Source organism: Haemaphysalis longicornis, unplaced genomic scaffold (assembly GCF_048455015.1).
Source record: "Haemaphysalis longicornis isolate Haplotype H1 unplaced genomic scaffold, Haemaphysalis longicornis Haplotype H1 scaffold_5, whole genome shotgun sequence".
Classification (NCBI taxonomy): domain Eukaryota; kingdom Metazoa; phylum Arthropoda; class Arachnida; order Ixodida; family Ixodidae; genus Haemaphysalis; species Haemaphysalis longicornis.
Window position 1 is genome coordinate 169,184,977 of NW_027526385.1, and position 18,274 is coordinate 169,203,250.

At 43.3% G+C, this 18,274-nt stretch overlaps 1 protein-coding gene across 1 annotated transcript in view; it reads right to left on the bottom strand.

Moving 5' to 3' along the window:
• LOC144139992 (uncharacterized) overlaps positions 1-18,274 on the bottom strand; it is a 132,171-nt gene that overhangs the window by 29,645 nt on the left and 84,252 nt on the right. The window contains exons 15-16 of the mRNA XM_077672208.1: positions 15,537-15,608; positions 1,860-2,070 (exon numbers count right to left, since the gene is read on the bottom strand). Coding sequence (XP_077528334.1) covers positions 1,860-2,070; positions 15,537-15,608 — 283 coding nt within the window. The remainder of the gene's footprint in view (positions 1-1,859; positions 2,071-15,536; positions 15,609-18,274) is intronic.

Below are 18,274 nucleotides of genomic sequence, written 5' to 3' on the forward strand. Positions count from 1 at the left end.
TATAGTCTACTAAAGTTGGAAGTACGGTTGCTATTCCAAGAAAGAGTGCAAACGACACTTAGTATTAGCAGAATAATTTTGTAGCACGTTTTTGTAAAAAAAAACTCGTACTCACAGCGGCGCGAAGGAACTCTACATGCTACCCAGCGTATCTCAATTGGGACCTTTGGGGTTTTTTTCTTTTGAAACCACAGTTTACCCCTAACGGGCATTACCATAATTTCCTTATAACTGGCGGGTTTGGCCATGTCTGTGGCTGCGGATGCCAAGACTTTGTAGTGAAACATACACACTTCCCTTTTGCACATATTATTACAACAATATATACTAAACGTGGCTCGCTCAGAACACCACGGGCGGTCCCCGATTTGTTCCTCATTTGTTCCCCGACGACTGGCCGATCGGCCTTTTTTTGATGTCGCTCAGTTCCAAAGCATACGTTTTCTACCACTCCCCAATCCTCGCCAAGCGCATACCCTTCCCCCACGACCCGCAATGCACAGTGGACCTCATCACAATTACAACCAGAAGAGACTAAAGACTCTGAACACGGACGGAGTAAGGTATTACGCCGGTAATACCTGCAAATATCTGAACAGAGTTTTTTCCTCTTTTGTTTCTAAATTTCTTATCTAAACTCACTTCGGCCTCCCGGAGAGCCCTGTAATGACGGCAGTATCATCAGCCTTAGCAGCATTTATTAGCCATACCATAAATTCCCGGCGTGTATGACCTAGAGCGCGTCGGAATAGAAGGAACATGATTGTCCTATGTACTCGCCGCTCGCCCTTATGGTATAGCTCAAGCACCTATAATCTGTGTAGGAAGCCCGATAAAAACATAACAAAATCAACGGTTGCTTTGAAAAGCCGAAGTTGTATGGAATTCCCAAAGGCAGTGCTGTTATTCCTCAGCTAAAAATAAATTACATTGTTTCACAAGAAAGCAAAAGAGTGAGCGTAAACATTGGCTAGAGGTTTTCGAAAAAAAAACACAAAAAGCATAGGTTCTCATATGATTCTACGGGAGCAGCTTTCCAACCTCAGTCTAGAAACTTAATTTTGAACAAAATTATGCTTTACCACTTCAATGTAAATTGCCTAAGAGATCTCTGTGAATATCAAATAGGTAAAAACGGATAGAACCCTTTACGTCTTACTCTCACGATGTTGCTGGGGGAATACTAACGCGATTTTTGCAGACAGCAGCTGTTCAACAAATAATTTTTAGACGCGTATCGCAACCTCCATTGCTTCGTAACTCGATGAACTGCTGTCCTACCTGGAGCTTCGATTTCTTTTTGTACCAGTTTTCTCACAAAATTGATAAGAGCGCTAAATTGAAAAAATAAAAGTTTTATCGAAGAGGGTAATACAGCAAAAGATAAGTCGGCAATAGGCGAAGTTTTGCTGGACTAGTACTACATATTCAAAGTTTAGCTAGAAAAAAGGACACAGGCCACTGGAACCAACAAATCATGCAGTATTTTGGAAACTATTGGCCTCGAATCTTGCAAAAAGTAAAATTTTTTAGGTAAAATTGTAAGCAAGAAACAAAGAACCGCTGGTCACGTTAGGTAATTTTTTTTCAGTCTTTTCGAAAGGCTCATTTCATTGTCTGCAAAAATGCAAAAAATGAAAAACTGTAGTCCAAATACTACAACATTTTTACCGATAGTACTGCGCTAACCAACTAATTTTGATGGTTTAATAAGAAACCGAACCCGGTAAACACGTTGATCTAGTAAAAACCGCATGTCTTTGTTGACACCTGATGTCAGCTACAGATAACGAGCATGCGAAATAGAGCTAGAAAGTCTTAAAACTGCCACAATAAAATTGCACGCAGCATGGCCTTACCTAATGGCAATGTTTTGAAGTCCGCCGACGCTGTCTCGCTGCACAAGCTGGCTTCGCAAGACCGGATTTCAACTTCATATTTCTTGTACGGTGTAAGGCCAAACACAGGAAGACTGTAGTTCGACGTTGTCAGGCTGCTGCCATCCAACCAGATTGTGGCAGTGCCACTGTTTCTGCCTCTAGTCCACAACACCATCGATGAGGATACATTCTGAATAGAAGAAGCAATTTCGCATCGGTTATGCAGAACTATATTTTTGCTTTTCAGAATATTTCGAATTTTCGTTATCTATTTTTTACGGTGACCGTGTTTCGAAAACTAAATAACTTCCCAAAATAAGTACGTTTGCTCCCTGAAGATTAAAACATTCTCACGTTAGGGCCTTCATTTCATAGTTAAATTCTCTCACCAGCCGTCCTCTGCAATCTCGCTATACGTTGATTGGCATGTTTAGAATATACACTTTCACGTATTTCTGCTAGATAAAATTGAATAATTCCAATGCTTCCCGTCAAACAGAATTTAAGGGTTGTACGATTACCAAATAAACCTAGCTGAGAAATATGCTCGTTTATTTCGCGAAGTAAAGGAAACGTTTATTTCAATTTTTGCAAACAAAAAAGGGACAGTATGGGCAATGCCACTATATTGAAATTCCTGAATGCGTGTTCTCATTAAATGTTTCACAGTTACATCAAGCCATCAAAGATGTGGCATTGAAGCTGACGCATAAAGTTTCTCAGAGAGAATGGTACAATTGTTCGCGGGCGGTGATCTTCGTGTGTTCAACAGGACTGCATGTTTTCGCCATTTACAGGACAATGGGAAAATTTTTATAATGTAACCGATCTTGCACACAACCCAAAAAGTTTGCCAAACGATTGCGATGTGGCGCGAACAATCCGCTGTTTGTCATTCAAATCATCACATATTCTACCATAAAGAATAGAAGTATCAACAGGAGAATGAGTTTCATTTTACATTGACGCCATTCATACTCTAACGCTGCCCGATTGTTGGTAATTATGCAAAATAAACTTTCTTGGGCGTTACTCTTGAGACAATCTCAGAAGTCCTCTAGTGATTTGCCGTTTTTAACTCACATTCGCTAAACTGTATGTGCGCACAGAGACACATGCGACGACACCATAAGAAGGCCCCACGTTAGACGTCACAACACGCCTTGAGGTTACTTTAGTCTGGCAGTACTGTCACCAGATGTATAGGTTTTTACCGCTTGCCGCACCGTAAGGCTTACAATAAGTGCTACCTAATGTTCAGGCCAAACATACGTAGTTAAAGCTAGAAATACAGCTTCAAGTGTACATCAAAAAATGGTACCCGTTAGGTGAGGTGTGAAATTGACTGATATCAACACGTTGATGACGGTTGATATCTGAACACCTTAATAAACCTTGTTCTTACACTGTCCCATACACCACATTTGAAAGCGATATCTGCTGTTATTATAGCAAACCAATTAGTACTGCAGACCAAGAGGGGGAAATGAACATAGCATTATAACAATTAGGGGTCAGTTCAAGCTCAGTGACAGCTGATCTCCAGAGCGAAGATCGCGCCGCTAAAATTGGGGCTTTTGATAGAGGGCTCCACTCATTTCTCTAGTGCCGCCTTCCCCTTCTCTACCTTAAACCTATAAAGTTTGAACGACCGACCGACTGACCGGCCGACCGACAGACCGACTCACTGACTGACTGGTTGGTTGTCTGGGAACGGTTGTCTGGATCCTGAATACGCAAAGTTAGGCTGCTTGCTCAATAACAACATATCCACGGAGTTTTACCAGTCCTACTGGGTACCTAGCTAGGCTGAAAATATTTCGGCGAAATTGTTCGTAATGAAGAAAAACAATCAGAAGGGTGATGAGCAAAGTTCTCATAATTTGATGCGTGCACATATAAAAAAATAACCTCTCTAACCCTAAAGGCACACTGAACAAAGAACCTACTTTTGTCTAAGTAGATGAATGGGCATCCCCAGAAAGGAATGTACCAGTCCCTGGGGCAGTTGATTTTTAAAAAATCCCGCCTCCTCCACGAAGTGAATGATGATAACGGGGCGAAGCTCTAATGCTCATCGGTAAAACCATTAAACATTGTGCAACACATCATAATGCCTGGAACTAGACATTGTGTTTGTTTGTTTATGTTTTGTTTTTACTGCCCGGCAGCGCACGGCTGTTTTGTCTGTGTCATGAGCGAAGAGCGTGTTCATTCTTTATTTTTATGCCACTCGGGTTATATCATTTTGATGCGGAGGGCGTTTCACCCTAACGTCGCTAGCCTCGAATAATCTTCTTTGATCTACAATGTTCTAGTTGTAAATCGACGGTTCGAGGAACACTCGCGCGAAAAGATAAATGCCTGCAGAGCAGACGCCGCGGTATTCTAATTGTCGACGCTCGCCTTCGCACGTCACTTTGTTGACTGCTGCTTCGCCGCCTGTGTGCTTTGAGTTGTTAGGGGAGCACAAGTTCGCTACAATAAAGTTGTTGTGCTTGAACACAACTGCGTCGTCTTTGGCTTCGTGACATCTGGAAGAGGTGCTGGGTACATGCACCCTAAGCCCTCTTCAAGGCCTTAGCGAAAATTAATACCTTTCAAATACGTACGAGTACGCTTGAAGTGCACTTCAAATATGCTTTGTATTTGTAAATGTAATTTAAGTGTATTAAATATTGCATTTTGCGTAATTTTTAGTAAATATTGAAAATACATTATTATAAAATGCAGGAAAAATACAGTGCTTTTAAGTACCCTCCAAATAGATTAAGAATGAACTGAACCTCACGAATGTGCGCTTAAGGCATTCAGAATATATTGAAAATGTATTTCTTCCCACCAAACAATCATGGTGTAAATGCACTTTAAATATTATAAAAATACACTTACTTAACTATATTTAAAGCACCACTATGAAAAGTGTGCTGAAGCATGGAAATATATTCCGAATATATTCCAAATACATTTCAAATGCATTTTACGTTTGTGGAAAGAACATGGTAGAAATACACTCTCAGTGCATGAAAAACATTTATTGAAAGTACATTTTAAATGTATTCATAAAGCTTTGCCGAAATACATTTCGAGTACACTACAGGCGCTGCTTCTGTTGCTGAATTGTAAGATTCACGTAAAGCATATCTGAAGTGCCGGATAAAATACATCTCAAATTAATAAACGTACTGAGAATTCCTCCTCGATGTTTACCTATAATAAAAGAAACTGAGGGAGATACTTTCACGTACTGCGCTGCCTAAGGCAGACATAACTCTGCGTATTAGAGAGAAACTCGGCGTAGAAATATGTAAGCGGCGGTGTTCCGACGCAATCGGCAAAGCAAAAACATCGAATTCAACGAGTATATATATTTACGAAAACACTTGCACTTTGCCAGCGTTGTTACGACGGTATCACTGTGGAGGCAATGAAAATTTTCTTTTTATAAAACCTCTTGCCCTTAGATGGACAACCCTGGCTATGCTTGCGAGGGCGAGCAGCTCGGCGCCTCTCATTGTCGCTCACTACCTCCTCCTCTGTGCCCGGCACCTGCGGCGCGAGTTGAGCGGCGCACCCTTTCTTCATGTTTTGCCTGCCTTCGCTGCGTTTCTTTTGCCTGTCCTGTGGTGTTATAAGTTTTCGGACTCCTCAACGCGCGGTCGTCGGGCGGACGCAGTCTGTGCTTGGACGGTGCGTTGCAGCGGCGTTTGCCGTCTAGCCAAGGTAAGCACAATATACCGGCTATTTGCGCCTACGGTGACGCACTACAATTAATGGACGTATGTTTGCCTTGCAATCGAGGAGTGCTAACGCCCTTTATAAAATGCGCACGTGGTTATTAAGCTTACCTCCACCTGTCAGCAATATTTCCTACCGTAGCTACTACGTGCAAGGGAATGTAGTCACAAATCAACGACAGCAAGACGTAAAAAAATGGATTTTATGCTTTTTCTTTTTGCGCGTAATTTTTAGCTCTGGCCCTGCTGAGGGGACGGAGGACTGTTGCTACGAGTTTCCTTGTAGATAGAGTTATTCCGTTCTGAACTTATTGAGGACTAACACTTGCAATAAACACATACCAGCCAGGAACGTTTTTAGCACAGCCTGTTCACAGAAAGACCGCCGTCCATGTTTACGTGCTCGAGAAATTTGCGAAGTGTATCTAGGGACGCAGCTTTCTTTTGTTTTCTGTTCGCAGCAGCCGCTCACAGCTGCGCACGTTCACAGCAGCCTCCGGACGGGGAAAGAACCCAGTTTGTGGCATACATGCATCCGACTAATGCGCATGGCGGGACCATACGGCAAGAATCCCAGATTTTTGTCGGTCGCATGTCGCCATTCTGTCAACTAAAGCTATGAAGAAGTTTATGACGCCTGTTTCGAAGTGACCAAAAGTGTTAAAAGCGACCCACGTAATCTTCGGTGCAAGTGGCAGTAGCGAAAGTGCTTCATGCCCAGGGACAACATATGATTTGTCCATCTAAGACAATCTGTGTAAGAGTAGCCGCTAAGTTACAATCAGTTTTTGTTCCTACCGCCACCCAGAACCAAGAACCAGCAAAGGAAGGAAGGAGAACGAAGGCAAGTGGGGAGAGGGACTGCGAGGAAGGCAACCAGTTCCCCGCACGATACCCATCGGTTCCCGGAACGGGTCCCCCGGGCAGGTTTGTCTCTTTTTATTCCTTGGATTGCTCCCCCAAAACTTCGTGAAACTTCAGGACGTTGGACCCTTGCTCTTTTGTGTTTCCTAGCAACGTTTTCCCTCATTGCTGTATTCATGTAGTAGCGCATTCACGAACACGTGTGGGCGTTCCGAGAGGCCCTTTGGCCGCTCGTGGTCGAGTGATAGACACGCGGAACCCGACGCGCTACCGCTGGACAATGCCCCCGGAGAATTTCACAAATGTGCCCAAAGGCACCAAAAACAGCTTGGGCTGCTTGGCGGTTGTGTGTGTGTTTAGAAGCCGCAATTGCCCATTTGCGTCTCAAGGGTGTACTTAAATGAGTTTTTTAGGTGTCTCGAGTAATAATGAAGCCGCTACTTTTTACTTGATGGTCTCTGACGCTAACAGGTGTTTATCTTTTTCCGTATGTTAAAGACGCGAGCATTTACAAATATTTTCCGCGTTGCTCCCTAATTAAATGATGGCATTGTCTGTACAGCAAAAACTATAAAATTACCTGCCGGTGATGTGCGGAGGAGTGCAAGGAAATTACATGTGTGTGCAAGCAAAAATACACTTTTTCTAGCTTTCCTTGTATTAATTACTTCGGTTAGGTGCCTGCGATATAAGAGCTTGTTATTTCAAAGAAGGTGTGAAATGTTTCTTGTTTTTCGAAATAACCTTACTTTGCCGTTCCTTTGAAAGGATTGTTAAGTGCACACGCCAATCTAATGACTTTTATGTAAGCTTTCTACTGCAATCCTACCAATGCATTTTTAAATTGTTTCGCTGCACACTATTTTTTTAGAACGTAATCTCCGAAGAAGGTGACGCCGAAATATGGAACACATAACAATAATTATAGTTAATAAGATTACTACTTATTTTATTATCGTCCTGTGAGGTCACAGACCAGTTTTGTATAAGTTTCTTGAAAAACTAGAATTGCCACCATTTCAAGTTAACTCAAGCGCCTAAGAAAGAGAAGTAGCATAATTCTAAGAACTCCGTTGCATGTTTGGTAACGTTGTTATCTTACTGTCTTTTTTCTCCTAATTTTCACTAATTTTTATCCCTAGACCATGTCCAAACACAAGCCTCCCGCCCCCTCACCCACCATTTTTTCCTTAAAAATGGTATTGAAGATCCGATGCCGCATGACAATATAAACTATGCTTACCATTACATAAATTGCCTTACGTCCTTCAAAGGGGCATTGTTTTTACAGCCGTTTTTTTTTTCTTTGAAGGGAAAATTAAAATATCCTTGCTCGCGAGAGACCTTGGCACGGCTATAGAAAAGGCCTGATTGATTTGACATTTATTTGCCTCTAAAAAAGTGTTTCACTAATATTTTCCCGTTTTATTGTCACTGCAGGTGCTGGGGAAATTTCCCGCGTGGAGAATCCGAATTACGAGGACTCTGATGCACAACGCTTCATCTGCGCTGGCTACCGAGGTGGCTGAAAAGCATTCATTCCTGCTGCTTACTAATGGCAAAATTGACCACTCGACTGAGGTGTACAATAAACATTTTTCAAACTGCCAATTTGTGCGCATACATGCTGTTCTTTTCAGTCATTGACTGGCCCGCATTCCGAGCATGACCGGTTTACATTTTCACAATGGAGCATATCTTTAGCCTAGTGGCTATTAAACTTTTTGAAACCACGAAATGAAATTTTCTAGTTGAACGTTAACAAACCCCCATAAGACACATTGCCATGGCATCTCTCAATGTACTGAGGTTTTATTTAGTATACATTAGTAACACATTTTGAGTATATTTGAAGCAGTATTTTCTGTGCATTTAAAATGCATTACTAATACATTTTGCACGTATTTAAAATTACATTTTCTGAGCATTTTGAATGCACTTTTAATGCGTTAAGTATATATTTTCAGTGCGCCGCTTATGTATTTTTGAGGTACATTTTAAATACATTGTAAATGTATTCGACATGCATTTGGAATGTGGACAAAATATTGCAGAATAAATACAATGTCAATATATGTAATAAATTCATTCGAAATACATTAAAAATACGGCATCTTTTCGCTAAGGAAGCCGACAAGCAAGCCAAACTCGTGTCAGCCGCCGACAGCAACGTCTTCAGCCAGAGTTTGGACTAGTCCCGGCTACAGTGAAAAAAGAAGACGTCGTAAAAGCTGCCATGATCAACGCTTCCAACCATGATCAGCGCTTTCAATCCTGGCCTCGTCCTTCAGCAACCCAGGTAGCCCCCATCATTCCATGGGTCGCCTGCGGAGGACCCCAAAAAACTGGTTGGAGCAGGTTGAACAGGCCAGGCTGTTCAACCGATTGGAGGACGCGGAGACACTGAGGCAGGTGTACTTTCACCTTGAGAACTGAGCACGGATCTGGTTCGAAAACCATGCGAGCTCCCTAGAGTATTGGAAGAAGTTCAGAACACAATTTTTAATGGCGTTCACCACGGTTGTGCGGCAAGAGCTGGATGAAGTAATGCTGCAGATGCGTACACGACAACCTAACGAAAGCATTGTTGTGTTCATCGAGGAGGCAAAGAAGCTTAGGCGTGCTGACCCTTGCATAGGGGAAGAAAACAAGTTACGCGTCTTGAGGCGCGGTGTGAAAAAGGAACTGTTTGCTGGACTTATCCGCAATCCACTCAAAACCATCGCCGAATTTGTGACCGAAGCCAGCGCAATTGAGAAGGACCTCGAAATGCGTGCTAAGCATTATGTCCGCAACTTTGTTTGCGCGGCTAATGCGAACTATTTCGACACCACCAAAATTCCGGCCGACAGCCTATGCGAGACTATCCGTGCAATAGTGAGAGCGGAGCTGCGGAAACTTCTCCCAACGCCGCCGCAGCCCCAAGTCGCTTGCCTTATCGACGTGATTAGGAATGAAGTGCAGCAATGGCTGGGAACTTCAACAACGCCAGAAGCAACCCGCAAGCCGCGAGCCATGGCCTAGGCACCTGCTGTCCGTCGTCCTCACCCGCCTGCCCCCATCGTCTCGAGGCTGCATACTTTCGTCCCCTGTAACCGGCCCGACCACCTGCGGTCCAACTCCCCGTCCCAAGGAAGATCGAGGTGTGGCGAACGCCAGATAATCGTCCGCTGAGATAAACTGCGGAGAGGCTGACCACATCTACCGTCGCTGCCCCTACAAGTTGCTGGGTTTTCGAGGGTTCTCCGTCGATGACCCACGCCCCCTACCCTGCCAGCGCCCTACGGATATCAAAGAATACCTCTCCAACACCAACCGAGTACCAGCCCACTTCAACCGTTCACCGTCGCCCTACCGGTACTATTCGCCGAACCGCCGTAGCACTGCTGACCTCTCACGTCGAAGGTCCCTGAGCCCACGCGGGGGAAACTAAAAGCAGCAACGTTTGGAGGTAAAGTTGCACGACCGTGGAAAAATGAAAACTCTCTAACGATGCAGCGACTCTCTGACGACCATGATTCACGACATCCCATCAGCACTACGACTCAATCTAACCCTGACGTGCCTCCCGAACAGGACGCCAGCAAAACGGCGCGACGCGTATCCGACATGACCGAACCCGCCACTAATAATACGACGAAGAAGAAGACGCATACTGCCGGACCGTCAACACGTACAAGCCGAGATACGACGCCCCAACACACCCCAAACTCGAGGAAAGCGTCGTCCGAAGTTCACCTGTCCATTGACGGCTTTGATGTAGTCGCCCTTATAGACAAGGGAGCCGCCTACTCAGTATTGAGCGGACCATTTGAGTGTTAGCTGACAAAATGTATGAAAGTTATGACCACATAGGACGGTCCGCACATACGCGCAGTAGGAGGCCACCCTCGTGACGCCATGTGGAACGTGCACATCGCGCGTCAGCATAGACGGCACAATATACCCTGCGGCGTTCGTCATTTCGCCTAACTTCTCCCGGGACGTAATTCTTGGCATAGACTTTTTGACGGACAACGGTGCAATAATTCACATCTTTTTTCCATATCTTTTTTCCATCCATAATAGTCCATATCTTTTTTCTCCGATCTCTCTATGACGCCGGAACCGTACAACGAACACCGTGCTGCTGTAAGGATCGCTGATGATCATGTGACCCTACCACCCCGCTCAAAACTGATGATCACCGTCTCCTCTGAAGATGCTGTCCCTGATTTCGATGCTATCGTAGAGAGTGACCAAAGGTTCCTCCTCGACCACGGTGTTTTCGTCGCAAGAGTCATTGCGCACTTTAGGCAACCCCAAACCCAAGTTTTGGTCGCTAATTTCAGCGAGGAATACCAGCATTTAAGCGGGGGCGATGCAATTGCTTTCCTCGAAGAAATGCAAGAAGCAAGTGATGTGATCGCGGTTCCCGACTCTGAACGCACACCCGAAGATACCTTGAAGCTTCCGAATCCCTTCTACGTGAATCCGGCGTAACCGCAAGAAGAACGGAACAAGTATGGACCTATGGGCGACCTATGGATGAGCTGGCATGAGATGAGCTGCACAGCTGCGCCTCGAGCCGTCGCCTAGAGAACTAGTGTACACGAGGGACGTGGCCCGAGAAAGACGAGCTTCGCCGCTAAAACTGTCGTAAGTAAAAAAAATAAAGCTGTCAGTCACCCAGCAGGGACGGCGTAAGCGGCGACTCAGGCGATGCGCCAAGTGTAACGTGGGGAAACAGAATAGGGGAAGTCGCACACAAGCTCTCAAAAGAACACGCAAGATCTTACTGTGCACTGTAACTTCCACAAGTTGTAAACAATTAAAAACAACATCATCACCACAACCACCATTATGATAATGATGATGATAATGTTTGAATGTTAATGGCGCGAGGCCAACTAGGGCAAAGAATGCCACGAAAGTGTTTTGATCAATTGGTGACAAATAATTTTGGTTAGAGGGAACCAGAATAAAATCAAATAAAGTTTATGAGGACGGCTGGTGTAAAGGGCCAAATTGAAGACCAGTGGTTGAAAGAATAATAGGGTGGCTGTTATATAGAACAAGGGGTAAAAATATGGGTGACACGAGATGAGCTGTAAGAAGTGAACTTCTGACAGAAATTTAAAGCTCCGTTGAACAGAAAACATGGCATCGTCTCCTAAAAAGTATGACGAATTCAAGTGAATATATTGTCTGTAGAGTTATCTGAGGTATTTGCGTCGCGTAATGTCGAGTGCCTTACTCTGAACGAGGATGTGGACACCACCATCATCAATACCATTGCAGGGGGAAAGCCTCTTCTGTTTACTTCAAACAGGTCCTGCCCTGCACTGCTCGAGTCCACCGTTGGCCTCAATGTCACGCAAATTGTCATAAAATGGTGGGAGGGATAAAATTGCGTTTTCAAATGGTAATTTCTCGGTACTTAAAGCCTTTATCGCCGAGAACTAAAACGTGGTAGGACTACGGTGCAGTTGAATTTTCGTCTGAGCAAAAGTAGCTAGTTGCCGTCGAAGTCTGTTTAAACTTTAAATATATATTGTAAATGTAGCTCAATGAACGACACCTTTAGTCAGACAAATAAAACAAGCGCTGTTGTGCTTGCTTTGTTTATTGTTTTGTTTATTTTTCTATTTTCCTGACTTCCCAGTATAGATATTTACAAACTTGGCCAGTTAGGCATTACTTCAAACTGCAGTCTATATTGTACGGCCTTTATATGTTTATGATGAATTACAAATAGCACCAAACGACCAAACGTAGTTTGCCTAAAGAGATATTTTTACATCAATGCGTCCTACCATTTATATTCAGTTTAGGGTTGTTCTTTTTTGTTTTGCGCTCTGTTAATCCGGAAGTCTTTACAGAGCTTGGGCTGGTATCCGTGGCTGCTCTACCAGGTACCTGCTCTAAAAAACTGCCCAAGTTCCTGCAGCGTATCCATCGCTGCTACATTCGGTAATTGCTTTACAAAACTGACCAATTACTTGTAGTGCACCAAAAAAGTGACGATGTGATTCGGCCCTACATTAGCGGCAGGTTGTGCACTTTACACGCATTTTCACGATCCTGTTAGTACTGGGTTGTCGCAATTACTGCATAAATACTTTTCCACGGTGCCTTTATTTTGAAGAAGTGGTTGATACTTGTATTCACTCGCATATTGTCCACACACATTGCAAGTGATGTTCTGTATAGCTGTTGAAATTTGTCGAGAAAACGTTCGAAGTTTTCCCGTCGCAACCAGCGGTATTAAGTCTTCAAGTATCTTCCAAGACGATCAGCAATGGCATGGACCGACGCCTTTGTTGGGTTGTTTTTACAAGGCTCTTTCGACTGTTTTACTCAACACTCCCGCACTTCTCCTTATCGTAAAACAACGGTCTTTTTCTCCTCTCTCTTCCGAACAAAAAAATGTGATCTGGCACCGTCACTGACACAATTCATAAAATGTATATTCAGAAAGGTTAGTTGGTTTTCTATTCTGAGAATATTATTGCCCGCATCACTTGCGCTTAAACTCATCGGTTCGATTCAAATTATTTGCGCTTGCACTGCCGGATGCGCAACGTGAATAGAGTAATTCACAATAACGATGTCGCAATTTTTAGCTACAAACCAATGACCTTTCTACATAATTCACTTCCTGTTCTCATAACTATTTTGCTTAACGAAGGTAGACGCTTTTTGTGTTGATAACAGGGCGGCCAGTAATACAGCCATAATATTGTCAGTGAATTAGAGTCAGTGGTAGCGCCCAACCGGATATCCGTTTTTTATACAAACTCTATATCTGGACACTAATACCCTTCATATGCTTTGGTTGCTTACTCAATTTCTGTAAAACATGGACTAGTCAGAGAGCACTTGCACTTTTTGTAAAACATTTTTGTGTCATACTAATGACTAGTCATGAATAAGCTTTTCATATGGGCGTGGCCAGATACCCAAAAAATGGAAGTTAGAAATGTAAAACCCAAATTCCCTCAAGAGATATCGCCTTTATGCTGCTCGTATGGATGGCCTCGAGAAGATTGTTACCTCGTCGGTAGAATTTTACGATATTGCAGTTAGGTTTAAACACAAAATAGGGCAGTTCTCGCATGCCTAACGAAAAGGTTAGTTGTCTTCGATAAAGTTGTTGTCCTCTAAAAGGAGTTTACCAAAAAAACATGCTGTCGATAATATTCTGACACGTTCGAATATGCTCGACTCTGTGCAGACTGCCAGAAATTGCTGTTCACACAGTAAATAGGGACCTTCTAGGAAAATTGATTAAAAAAGGGGGTGCCTCTCCTCGCTAAAAAGAATTGTGCTTGTTTACGTAACTTACAGAACACTTACAACACAAAGAGTTCCACAGCTACAAAAACTGGGCGTTTCAATCCTGCCTAGTTGCCGCCGTCGTCAGCATCGCTCTCTTTTGAAACTTGTCTACTCCGGGGATCTTTTTTCGAAATATGACGTGTGTGACCAGGCGCTTCTACCCAGCAAACTTCGTCCCCATCTTTGTAAAATGTGTGCCAGTGTGACAAAACAAGACCCACAGTTCCCAATCGCAAGTTTTCTTGACCCTAGGGGCTAGGCTATACCACTGACTGTTATGTCTCCCATTAGCCGTGGTGCAAAAGCCAGCAACAGTAAGTGAAAGCTGGTATTGCTTTGTTGCTCTTATAGTTGCCCCGGTTTTATTACGGGAAAGCTTTTTTTACAAACAAGCACGCTCGTTATTGCCTGTTACCTCTAATGCGCCAGTCCCGTGATCTTGACCGCTTTATTCTTAAGTTACAGTAGCATGACTTTTTTGCGCCGCCAATCAGCCAGAACAAGTTTTGAACCACGCCTTCTTGAATGGTCTCTTTTATTGCTTTCGCGCATGAATGAGCTAGCCATAGGACGTGTCGTCCTTAAACATTTGGCGAGTACTCTTGCCGTGAGAGCTCTTTACTGAGAGACGTATGATGCCCTGCAACAATTTATCACTCCGCCGGATCTTCGGACACCGAGCTGTGCGAGAACTGCAGAACCAAAGGCTTAGTCTGGCGCTTAGAATAAGACATGTCTGCCAGCACCAACATCCTGCGCTTAGTTGTTGTCATACAGCACTACAACATCGCACCTAAATGTTTGCGCAAGTGTTTGAAATTTAGCCGGGACGTTGTGCGCATGACTTTCTTCACGTGCGGACAGCACCATTATTGTCAGACTAGTGGATGCTAGATATAATGAGAAATAATACTAATTCCAGCCGCACAACCATATTCCAAAGTACTGTGCGCAATGTGCGGTTTCCACTGAGGAATGCAAAATATAATGGCCAGAAACAATCTGTCCAACTATACGATCATCTTTTATTTTACTGTGCGCAATGTGTGGTTTTTATATTCTAAACTTTATTTTATAAAACTAAATGACTGTTTAGTGGAATTTTCAAGCTTGCCGAAAGACTGAAAAGCATCGCACTTGTCTCAAATGAGAAAGCGTCAGTGAATCAACGTCGTGTAGCTTCGTGGGAACGTTTCGCAAAACAATACAATACTGTATCTAATTTCGGTTAGGCAGATTTAGTTTCGGTTATAGTGTGTGAGGTGTGGTTATGCGCGACAATCATAGCAACGTTCTTGGTTCTATATATGTAGTGTGGGGGGGGGGGGTTACTTGTATTTCGGAAGGCCACTCTAGCCACGTTTTTTTCAACGTTTTTTCCGCCGAAGTGTGCACAAACGTTATCGCCATAGTTGTGAGGCTACGTTTTAGGAAGTCTACGTGCCTTCATAAAGATGTACATCTGTACCGTTCCAGCAATTATTCCTTCTTCGAACACACTAAGCAGGAACCTATAAAAAGCCAGTAAATTGTCAAACATGGCTACTTGCAAAAACTGGGATAAAAAGATTCTTTAGGCACAATGAAGAATTCAGTGTACAGAATACAGTCATAGGCTTCTTGTTACGTCTAATAATTGTGAAAACAGGTTCTTCTAGAAGGGATGCTTCCACACGTGATAATATAACGGCGGTATTTCTGGCATTTAAAGATCTCAAGCCAGAAACAAACTTACCGGATGAAAGGTAGACGTCAAAAGTGTTGCTTCAGTGTTGTCCCCATGGCTGTCTTGCAGACTGACCGTGATCTGAAAGATTTTTGTTGAAATTGGCGGATAATGCCAGAGAACATGGTTTAAAATATAGTCCCTTTCATACCTGAGTGGTCGAGAACATATAAATAAGAATGACAGAAACATAAATATTTGTTTCAGCTTGTTTCAGGGACACCTTCTTTTTAACTGGACACGTTATCCTCTTGTGAAGCAATATTTTGTCATCATCGTGGCACAGAAGATCAAGTAAATACAGCTACTTCACAGCCAAGATTACAAATACTGCAACCTTGCTGGACCGTCCCATGAGGAAAATAATTTGGACAGTGTTAGGCAGCGGCGATTTCTGCATACAACTGTTCCAACAAAAGTGTGCACAAATTCATAGATTTAAGTGAAACGCTATAAAACCAAACATATATGTCATAGCTTTGTTTTGGCCCGTAGGGGAAATGGTCTTTTAAAAGTATGCAGTTAAAACTCAATTTAGAGGAATTGAGGAGACTTGCGAGTCGTTTCCCGAAATGGTGAAGCTTGACAAATCTCGCAAGGTGTTTCTTGGTCACGTAATTCGGCAGATTGGATTAGGTACCGCACCGGCATCCGGTACGCTCAAACCGTATTGTATTTGTGAAGCATAAACGCGCCAAAAACAAACTTTCGGCCCGCGCATATGAAAAAAGACCAGGAGAGTAGTTATCTGAGCAATACCAGCCCAGGGGGCAACAAATGTATTTTCCCGCAAAGACATCGGGGATCTTTGCTTCCGTAGGCTATGTGAATGAGCCCGCAGCGATTTGTCGTAAGCTTGTCATGGTTCAAATGCGTCTTCCGTAACATCGTGCGTTCAGGCAAACATCCTCAGCAGATCAAAGGCATACACCACTCCACCCAGTGTCTCCTCAGGAGCTTCCATACCTTCAAGGTCTTCATCAGCGTGTTCAGGCGCGACTTACCATCACTGTTTTAGTGGCGAAGCACCTTAGGACCTCGCTTTATCCATGGGTTGTCCCTTGGCGTTCGTGTACAGTGTAGAACATGAGCGAGGAGCATTAGATTGGATTAGATTGGATTGAATTGAGTTGTATATGAATTGGATTGGAATGGAAAAAATTGAATTCAATCGGATTGGACTGGACTGGAGTTGATTATACTGTACACATGCATTATCACTCATTTACGTGCTCATTGGGTAATGCCACGTGTGATATACGATAAGAACCATCTCCCGTGCTTCGCCAACTTGTCATGATTCAGTTCGTGGAGATGTGTGAATTTTGTTGTGCGTGACGGGTTCCACGACGAAGTGGCATTGAGGATGTGTTCTTTCCCGTTCAATACTGTAGAAATAGTACTGGCTGGATTGCCATGTGCTACAGCAACTTCATATTTCCTTTTTGTACTGAATACTGCCCGCATTATGTCCGCTTTCTTGTCCAAAGTAACCCTTTTTTAAGTGTTCCTCATCCGTCCCGCTTGCCACTAGGTTTAGCAGTGTACTTGCTTGCCCAAACCACTTCCGCAAACACGTGTAACAAGGCCATACGAAAGGAATTGTGGCTTAACAGCTTGAACGTCAATAAAACAGCGTGCGTTCAAATAGAGAACCACGTAAAGAAGGGCAAAAGCATGTGTAGTAACCGGAGAACGACGGCCAGCGGACAACAAAAATCACGACTTAATGTAAGCCCGCCTAAGACAGAATTGGGACAGTGCCAGCTCCATATGTATGTGACGTGGGAACAAATCTTATTTTACCGCTTGCGCCACGCGATGAATTCAACTCAATATTACATCTACCGCTTCGTACCGCGCCATCTTATAGGAGCCGGACAAATAAGCTCGGCGATGTTATCTTTCGGACTCCATAAATCAATTTTGTGGTGTTCTATACAAACCACACCAAAAATTGACACTTAATAAGCTGCAATTTTTTGCGAACCGGGACGGATGATGATATTTGTTTGGCTATTTCGAGTCAGTCAAAGTCTTTACTCTATGGTCGTCTGAGAAAGATCAAGATATCTTGTTTAAGTCGGGACTTTTGTTAAATGAAGTTTTAGTAAATCAAGTTTTGAGTATTTCGCCAATTCAATATTATACAGACATGCGCCCCAAACTTGCTTTAAAATTTTATGGTGGGGGTATCGGTAGCTGCACCCAGCAAATTAGGCGTACTTCAGGAGTCATTATAAAGGTTTTTGGTGTTTATTTATATTGACTTTCTGAGAAAACGCCTCGAAACATGGTGAGGCTTTTTGAACGTTGGTTATTGCAGCATGCATTGCTTGAATGGTAAATTTACAATCCCGTTTCCGCGTACACAGTGTGAAAATTAACTTAGCAGTAAAAAATTGTTGTTTAAAGAACAAGACACAGCGACAAATGCTATTACAAGAAAATCAAAAAGCTACACGACAGGCAAGCTTCACAGTCTTCGCAACTGCAATAATCTATGAATTGGTTTTCATCAACACTACATGGCTTGCAAAAAGCGCTTTGATGTGCATAAATTTCTCAACACCAGTTTTTTACCTACGCTGGATTAAAGTCGTGTTCTTGAAACACAACTACGTTAGCACGTCGTTTCAAAGAGGAAGAAGAAAGCTTTGATATCTTTATAGGTTATAATTTGTGAATTTGTGGAATACGCCAGGTAAAGGATTTGCCAACCTTGTGGGAAAATATATCTGAGGGCG